General features: G+C 43.9%; 1 protein-coding gene across 1 annotated transcript; it reads right to left on the bottom strand.

The window, feature by feature from the left end:
* Positions 1-5,028: 5,028 nt before the first annotated feature.
* Positions 5,029-7,899, bottom strand: LOC145138933 (uncharacterized). Its single transcript, XM_079072928.1, has 2 exons — positions 6,315-7,899; positions 5,029-5,717 (listed from the first exon to the last, which is right to left on the bottom strand). Exons 1-2 carry the CDS (start codon positions 7,897-7,899, stop codon positions 5,029-5,031), a joined length of 2,274 nt encoding a protein of 757 aa, XP_078929054.1.
* Between the last annotated feature and the right edge of the window lie 1,635 nt (positions 7,900-9,534).

Below are 9,534 nucleotides of genomic sequence, written 5' to 3'. Positions count from 1 at the left end.
TGTGGAGCTCTTCTTTTAAGTGTACAGTCTGATCTCACGTCTGCCGGCTACTCTCATGTGTAATTGGGTTTAATCGCTCGGGCACCGTTGTAGGAATCGGTTCACTTAGTGTTGGCCCAAACCTCCCGTAGTATCCGACTCAACAGTCGCCCTAACATCACCAATTTGCGAAAAACAACTCGATCTATATACAATAAAACAAGCCTATACAAATGAATATCAAACGCCGGGTGACCAAAATGTTGGAAAATTTGTTCAATAATTGAACCGGTCACGTATTTAAGATAGTTGCAGCTGGAAATTCGCATGCTATTCTTTTTCTCTCTCTCTTTTTTTTTTTTTTTTTTGAAAACTTTTTGACTCAAAATTTGGTTCCCAAGAGTATGTAAGTGGAACCGAGAGGGTAATAATATAATCCAAATGGTCTAAATGTGAAAATGACCATGCGTGGGGCGTAAAGATGTAAGCTCCTTTTCAAACTTGCAATTTTTCAAAAATAATGAAAATGTCCATATGCGGACTAAAAGACTCTCTAAGATCCTAAGAAAATCGCAAAAAGATATGGTGATGTAAAGAGACCGGATATGGATTCTACTCGGGGACAAGCACCAGTGCTTCATCTTAACGGTTCAAACATGATCAAGTGTGATCCTCTCAGCGGTAGTGACCGCAAGGCTAAGAACATCCATTGCTATAGTATATCCTACAGTTGTTAGTATTGCATGCATAATTCTTCATGAAAACTACTTGGCCATGATCACTTACCCCTTTAAGCTTCCAGCATCTGATCCCAAGTATGAAGTCCCAAACTGCAGCTAGTGGTCCCGGTTCGATGGGTGAGATAACAACAAGATCCTGGACCAATAATGATACAATAACTGTGAACCTGTTCCATGGCATCCAAGGGGGGTGAGAATAAACGGACAACAAAAATGCATGAATGCTAATGCCCTAAGCTAAATGTTATGCAAAAATAGAAAGTAGAAAAGAAGAAAATAAAATCTTTTTGGAATTTTATAAAAAATAAAAAAATGAATGCAAATTAGCTTAAAACTAAAATTAAATGCAACCTAGTTTAAAAAAATGCATGAAAAAGTAAAAGAAAAGGGAAATGCCCCACCCCAAGCTTAAGAACAAGCATTGTCCTCAATGCTTAAGGAAAGGGCGGAAATGACCTAAATCGGAGGGTCGGGCGGCGGGAAATGCCCGTGGCGATAGTGGTAGTCCCACATATCCTGGACCTGGCGGGAAGTGGGCGGGAAGGACTGCTCCAATCGATCAACACGGGTCACCACATCTTGGATGGCTCTCGTGTTCTCTTGCGTTTGGGTGTCGATGCGCTGCACCGTGGAGAACATTGTGGCGAATTGGTCAAAGTACGTAGGGGGAAATATGGTGGGACTTCGTGTCCCCCCTGCTGCTGTGGCTGATATTGAGGCTTGGCAAAATCTTGTGGAGGCTGAAACTGGCCATCTTCATTATCTATAGGAGGAGGGTAGTCGGATGGAATGATCCATTGATCGGGGTCAGTTGGGTCGAAACTCCCTATATACTCGTGGGGAAGAATGAGGTATGGTTGGTTGTCAAGAATCCACATGGGACCAACGACCGAATCCCGGACAAGTTGCATTCGGCGGAGTGCGTGGCCGTCAAGGCTAGAGGGGCCGAAAGCCTTCTCGAATGCAAGAGTGGAGAGATGAAGTTGAAGCGGTGGCCGAGATGCAATGAGGGTGATCAATCCCCCAATGAAAATGTCTCCTTTGTCCATAGTTGTGAGGTTGTAACATTTGGTGAAGAAAAAGGAGGCAAAATCCGGCCGCGGACCGTTCTCACGAGTCATGCACCAAAGAAAAAATAATTCCGCCTTTGAAATTTGTCCCACTTCGGAGCGGGCAAAAATGGTGCATGTGAGTACTCGATGCGCTAGGCGCAAACATGGGTGAATTATGGAGGAGGCCTTTGACGAAGACGATGAGTATTGTGGCTCGTTGGTAATTTGCTGCCAAAAGTGATGCTCATTGAAGTTTCCGGGCCATGGGTCTTGTTGGTGATATAGATTGTCCACTGGAGTGCCCATCAGGGCGTTCACCACCCGATATGGTAGGGATCGTTTCTCGCCGAGCATTTGGAAGGTGACGGTTTCGCCTTCCTCTCCGGGATTGAATGTGGCGAGAAATTCCAAGGTTGGTTCAACATAGGTGGCGGCGCGGTTATAGAGGAATTGGCCCTATCCAATATTGTTAAATAACGCTTGGACTCCATCGAGTACCCCAAGACTAGCAAAAGATTCCCTATGGAGGAATTTTGTTGACTTGACTTGACGTTTGTTCGAAACGAGAAAATCATATGTTTTGCGGTCCCTCGATTCAACAAACGAAACGGGGGATCCTTGGATTTTCCTTTTGATCCACCTTTAGAGGAAGTAGCTCCCGTCCCCGTTTTGGCACGTTTAGACATTATCCGGGACAAAATTTTATCAACAATAATCTTCAAATGACACCAAAGACCACACAATTCCAACAACTAATGGGTAATCAAGATGCAAATAATCAAGATAAAGGAATGAAAGTACCCAATTTTCTTAGACCCGGGATGAATAAGTGCCACCAAAAATATTTCGTCAAGACACACCCCAAGCTTACAATTTTGCTCCGTATTTGACGCTTTAGTCGCTAAAACAACCCCACAAACGAGCTTCAAGATGACTTTCTGGCGACTGGAGTGGCGGCACCCCGAATTGGCCGGAAATTTTTCGTGAGTTTTTGGGAAAATATGGGTATGGTTAGAAAGCCTTTGATGAAGGAAACAAAACCTCGTGCTCAGAATCTCCAATGGTGGCCGGAGTTGGCCGGAAAATGCGAAAGAAGGTGGTGGTGGGTGGTGGTGGCGCCCGGAATTCCTGCCACAGATCGGACCGGAATTTGGGTGGGGTTTGTAGAGGATGAAAAATGGTGAAGAATGGCGGTGGTTTCACGAGATTCCGACCGATAGAACTCCGGGAAAATGTATTTTTGTGAGAAGTGGGTTATGGTGTTCTTGAGCTTCTAGAGAGAAAATGGTGGAATTTGTTAGGTTAGAATGAAGAAGATGAGTGCTGGAGGTGTTTAATCCATGGTCAAGAAAGGTCAAACCCGGTCAATGTTGGTCAACTCATTAAACCCCTTGGTCAACAAAAGTCAAAGCAGTCAACAGCTCAAAAGAATCAGTTATTCGACCAACACGCGGGCAGGGCGCGGGTCGCGTGCCGGCCGCGTCTAGCCACTCGAAGAAACTGGATCGCTTCTGAACCTCCACGCGGGCACAACTCGGGCCGCGGGTTGGCCGCGGGAACTGAATGGTCCAAAAAAAATTGCTAAGTGCTCGAATACCCACGCGGGTAAGGCGCGGGCCGCGTGCTGGCCGCGTCTAGCTGCTGAAAAACTTCTGAATTCTCTGATCTTTCACGCGGGTGGGACTCGGGCCGCGGGCTGGCCGCCGGTGTTGTACTATAACTGATCCTCGATCTACGCGGGCCGCGCAAAAATTAAGCCTCCAAGCCACGCGGGCCGCGGGGAATTCCTGCACTTCAAAAATGAAATTTTTCCAAAAAACTTGATTTTTAAGCCAAAACGATCCCCATAAGGCCCGGTTTCAAAAATTTGACAAAAGTGGGAACAAAACGGGGAGTGAAAGGTGAAACCTTCCAAAAGTTTATTTTTCAAAAACCCGAAAACGCTTTGTAAAACGATTTATTTGGATCCGGAAAAAGTGAAAGCATAATGCTTTCCAAAAATGCCCTTCTTTAACGTCTTTGGCAAGACGTCCTTCTAGCTTGATTCAACACACCAGGACATCCAAATGGATGATTTCAAGAGCATTTGCATTAAAACCTTCATAGAATGGCTTCAATCGGTGCCCATTGACTTTGAAGATTTGTCCCGTTTCTTCACTTTGGATTTCCACCGCCCCATGGTCAAAAGTCTTTATCACGACAAAAGGTCCAATCCATCTTGACCTTAGCTTGCCTGGAAATAACTTCAATCGTGAATGGTATAGTAAGACCCTATGCCCCGGTTCAAAATGCTTCCGGGTGATGGACTTGTCGTGGAAGAGCTTCGTCTTCTCCTTATAAATCCTTGTGTTTTCATAGGAGTCGTTTCTCAATTCTTCCAGCTCTTGGAGTTGAAGCTTCCTATGTCTCCCCGCCTCATCAATATTGTAATTACATTGCTTGACCGCCCAAAATGCACGGTGCTCTAATTCGACGGGTAGATGACATGACTTTCCGAAAACCAACCTAAAGGGTGACATTCCTATCGGGGTCTTGTAAGCGGTCTGATAGGCCCATAAGGCATCATCAAGCCTTAAACTCCAATCTTTCCTTGTCGGATTCACTGTTTTCTCTAAAATACTCTTCACCTCACGATTTGAGACTTTCGCTTGACCGTTCGTTTGAGGGTGGTAGGCGGTAGAGACACGATGGGTCACGTTGTACTTTTTCAGCAAGGCCTCCATCATCTTATTGCAAAAATGCGTCCCTCGATCACTAATCAAAGCCCTAGGCACACCAAACCTCACGAAGACATTAGATTTTAAAAAGTCGATAACTGTTTTGGCATCATCCGATCTTGTGGCTTTGGCTTCAACCCACTTAGAAACATAGTCAACCGCGAGCAAGATGTAAACGTTGCCAAACGAGACGGGAAATGGGCCCATAAAATCAATCCCCCATACATCAAAAAATTTCACAAACAAGGATTGGATTTTGGGGCATTTGGTTCTTTTGTGAAATGTTCCCCGTCCTTTGGCACCGTTCACAACTTTTGCAAAACAAGTAACAGTCGCGTGACATGGTTGGCCAAAACAGTCCACACTCAAGGACCTTTCTCAAGGTTCGGTTAGGTCCGAAGTGTCCCCCACAAGAAAATTCATGACAAAATTGCAATATGGATTGATGCTCTTGTTGGGGCACACATCGCCTAATAATTTGATCGGGACAATGTTTCCACAAATAAGGTTCATCCCACACATAGTATTTTGAATCACTTTTCAATTTATCTTTTTGAGCACGTGTGAATGTGTCAGGATACCTTTTGTGACCAAAAAGTTAACGATATCGGCATACCAAGGAGTAGATTGAGTAAGGGAAAAGAGATGCTCATCCGGAAACTCGTCCCGCAACGGGAGAGGAGTTTCATTTGAAGTGATTCGGCTTAGATGATCGGCAACAAGGTTCTCGCATCCACTCTTGTCTCGGATTTCCAAATCAAATTCTTGCAATAATAAGATCCACCGGATGAGTCTTGGCTTTGCATCTTTCTTTGTCATCAAGTACTTGAGAGCCGCATGATCCGAATACACTATAACTTTGGTGCCAAGTAGGTATTGTCGAAACTTCTCCAAAGCGAACACTATGGCTAATAGCTCCTTCTCCGTGGTAGAGTAGTTGCTTTGAGCATTGTCTAGTGTCCTTGATGCATAATAGATCACGTGGGAGGCTCTTCCATTCTTTTGACCCAAAACGGCGCCAATAGCATAATTGCTTGCATCACACATGATCTCGAAAGGGAGATCCCAATTTGGTGCTTGTATGATGGGAGCGGATGTAAGCAATTCCTTGAGCTTGTCGAAACCTTCTTTGCACGCCTCATTGAACTCGAAATCGGCCTCCTTTTGCAAGAGTTGGCACATTGGTCTTGTTATCTTTGAAAAGTCCTTGATGAATCGTCGGTATAAACCTGCATGGCCCAAAAAAGAACGAACATCCCGAACACAAGTCGGGTAAGGTAAGCTTTGAATAACATCGATCTTGGCCTTATCTACCTCAATTCCTTTTTCAGACACAATGTGACCCAAAATGAGACCTTGACTCACCATGAAATGACATTTCTCAAAGTTTAAAACCAAATTTGTTTCAATGCATCTTTTCAAAATTTTGGTGAGATTGGTCAAACATTCTTGAAACGAGTTCCCATATACCGTAAAGTCATCCATAAAAACCTCAATTATGTTTTCGACATATTCGGAAAAGATACTAACCATGCAACGTTGGAAAGTGGCCGGGGCGTTACACAATCCAAATGGCATTCTCCGATATGCGAAAGTGCCAAATGGACATGTAAATGTTGTCTTTTCTTGGTCTTCCGGTGCCACCGGGATTTGGTGAAAACCGGAGTACCCGTCTAGACAACAATAGTGAGATTTCCCGGCCAACCTTTCTAACATTTGGTCAATGAAAGGTAATGGAAAATGATCTTTTCGTGTGCTTGCATTGAGTTTGCGGTAGTCAATGCATACTCTCCACCCGTTTTGCACACGGGTGGGGACCATCATACCTTTGTTGTTCTCGACCACCTTGATTCCCGTCTTCTTGGGAACGACTTGCACCGGGCTCACCCATTTGCTATCCGAGATTGGATAGATCATCCCCGCATCAAGTAGCTTCAAAATCTCTTTCTTTACAACTTCCATCATAGGCGGGTTCAATCTTCTTTGCGCATCCCGACTCGGCTTGCATTCATCCTCCATCAAGATTTTGTGCATACAAGTGGAGGGACTCAAACCTTTGATATCCGCAATCGTCCAACCCATGGCTTCCTTGTTTTCCTTCAACACCTTGAGGAGTTGCTCTTCCTCAAATTCGATTAGATGAGTCGAAATGATAACCGGAAGAGTCTCATTCTTGCCCAAGTAAGCATACTTCAAATGTTGAGGTAGGACCTTTAATTCCAATTCGGGTGGTTGAACAAGGGATGGAGACAACTTCGTATGGGTTGGGGTCAACTCAATTTGCTTGACATCAAATCTTGTGGATTTCTTCACCTCTAAATTATTGACCAACTTCTCAACCTCCGGATCCAAGGAATAAAACTTTAATTGCTCGGCTAGCTTCCCACAATCAAATCCTTTGCTTAAAATCATTTCCAACACATCGCCATTAGACAACTCGAACAATTCTTGGGTCAGTGGCTCAACAACATCTACAAAGTACAAAGATGAAACATCACTAGGATATCTCATAGCATCATAGATATTACAGCTTATTGTTTCACCATCAAACTCCATTGTCAAACTTCCCGCATATACATCAATCTTTGTTCTAGCCGTTTTCAAAAACGGTCTCCCAAGCAAGATTAAAGCCGATTTGGAGGACACTTGCTCATCTAGATCAATCACATAGAAATCCGCCGGGAAGACCAATTGGTTCACTTGCACTAGGACATCTTCCAAAACACCTCTAGGAAAGACACTTGATTTATCCGCAAGAGAGATTATGACACCGGTTTCACTTAAGGGTCCGACATTCAATGATTCATACACCGAATAGGGCATGACATTGATAGAGGCACCAAGATCAAGCATAGCACTACTAAAAGTGACATCTCCAATCTTGCAAGGAACCGTGAACATTCCGGGATCTTTGCATTTGGGTGGAAGTTTCCTTTGTAAAACCGCGGATGCGTTTTCATTCATCAAAATTTTCTCATTCCCCTTCAACTTCCTCTTGTTGGTACAAAGTTCTTTCAAAAACTTTGCATATCTCGGGATTTGCTTGATTGCATCAAGTAGAGGTATGTTTACTTCCACCTTTCGAAAGGTGTCCAAAATCTCTTTCTCCTCCATGTTCTTTTTCGAAGTCGCAAGTCGGAAGGGGAATGGCGGTTGAGTGGCTATGGGTGTTACTAGAGGGGTAGTCTTCTTTGGAACTCCGGCTCGTGCATCGTTCTTGACTATAGGTTCTTCAACGGGAATAACTTCTATTTCTTCCTCTTCATCTCTTGGCTTCTTCTTTGAACTACTCTCTGCGGCTTGTTTGCCACTTCTCAAGCTCACCACATTGACATTTGGGTTCTTTTCGGTTTGAGAAGGCAATTTCCCACAGGACTCCAACTTGCTTATGGATGTAACTATATCTCCCATTTGTGCTTCAAGGTTGGAGATACTAGTTCTTGTCTCTTTTTGGAATTGTTGGGTACTAGTGGCTAAGGATTTGACAATGTCTTCAAGAGAAATTCCGGAGCTACTTGGTTGGGATTGAGGAGGTTGTTGGTGATGTGGAGGGTGTGGTTTGGATTGATAGTGTGGTTGTGGATGTTGGTAGTGAGGTTGTGGTGGTGGATAGGATGGTCTAACCAATGCATTTTGAGGCAATGGTCTTTGGTTGTAGTTCATATTGGGATTTGGCTTCCAACTTGAATTATATGCATTTTGGTAACCGGATGGCTTGTTATGATAGTTTTGGAACTCTCCCGTGGCATTTACATGTTCCGCATCTTCTTGGAGAATGGGACACATATCCGTAGGATGTCCCATTGTTGCACATATTCCACAAACCATCACTTGTGGAGTTTGTCCCATAGCTAACTTTTGAACAACGGAGGTTAAGTCTTTGATTTGAGACTCTAGGTTTGATGTTCCCACTTCATTAACTTTGTGTTGTGTATCTCTTTTCATGTCTTGGCGCGGGCCAAAGTGTTGGGAATTTGCGGCTATGGTGTTGAAAAGTTGTCTTGTTTGTTGTGGAGTTTTACTAAAGACATCTCCACCACTCGAGGCATTAACTAGTCTTCTCTCCATTGGTAACAATCCCTCATAGAAGTGTTGAATGAGGAGTTGTTCCAGAATTTGGTGTTGTGGGCAACTATAACACAAGTTGTTGAACCTCTCCCAATAATCATGAAAAGTCTCATTTTGACCTTGGCGGATTCCACAAATCTCATTTCTAAGACTTGAGACTCTTGAAGCGGGATAGAACTTATCAAGAAAAGCTCTTGCCATGTCGGTCCATGAGTTGATTGACCCCGGGGGGAGATAGAATAACCAATCTTTTGCTCTATCGGCCAATGAAAAGGGGAATGCCCTTAGCTTGATTTGGTCATCGGTTGACCCTTGTGGCTTCATACTAGTGCAAATAATGTGGAACATCTTCAAGTGCTTATGCGGGTCTTCGTTCTCCAATCCATGAAAAGTCGGGAGGTGATGGACTAAACTTGACTTCAATTCCGAACCTCCTTCCAAAACCGGGTAATTGATGCCGGTTGGAGTTTGTGTAACATCGATTTCCATCATTTGCCTCAAAGTTCTTTCGGGAACTTCTCCTCCGTCCGCCATTGCAACTGGTTCAATAATGGGTGGATTTTGTTGTAGAGGTGGTGTTTCGGGAATTTCTTGGCGAGGGTCGGGACTAGAATCGGGTTCCGTATCACTTGATGAAGCGGGTTCAACCTCCGGATCCCCTTGAGGATTAGAAGTTTGACCACGTTCAATTCGTTTTTCCTTCGCCAAACGCCTTGCTTCTTTTTCAATTTCTGGGTTGTAAATCAAGTCACCTGTACACTGAGATCTGGGCATAGAGAAACAAATTGATTAAAAATAAACCAATCCCCGGCAACGGCGCCAAAATTTGGTGGTTGTCGAGGCCAACAAAAATAATAACCCTAAATATTACACACTAAAATAGTGTATAGTGGTAAAGGGGTCGAATCCACGGAGATTGGTTCAATTTATAACTCTATGAAAAATCTCTTTGTAAAAATACTTGCAAAATGACAATAA

The sequence above is a fragment of the Lactuca virosa genome, chromosome 9 (assembly GCF_052849685.1).
Source record: "Lactuca virosa cultivar CGN04683 chromosome 9, Lactuca_virosa_CGN04683_v6, whole genome shotgun sequence".
Classification (NCBI taxonomy): Eukaryota; Viridiplantae; Streptophyta; class Magnoliopsida; order Asterales; family Asteraceae; genus Lactuca; species Lactuca virosa.
This window is presented reverse-complemented; position numbering and strand designations above follow the sequence as displayed.

Coding starts and splice junctions, on each gene's coding strand:
- LOC145138933 (XM_079072928.1), bottom strand. CDS start 7,899: ATGGGAGATATAGTTACATCCATAAGCAAGTTGGAGTCCTGTGGGAAA. Junction 5,718..6,314: donor GGTGGTCGAGAACAACAAAG/GTATGATGGTCC, acceptor TGGGCCATGCAG/GTTTATACCGACGATTCATC.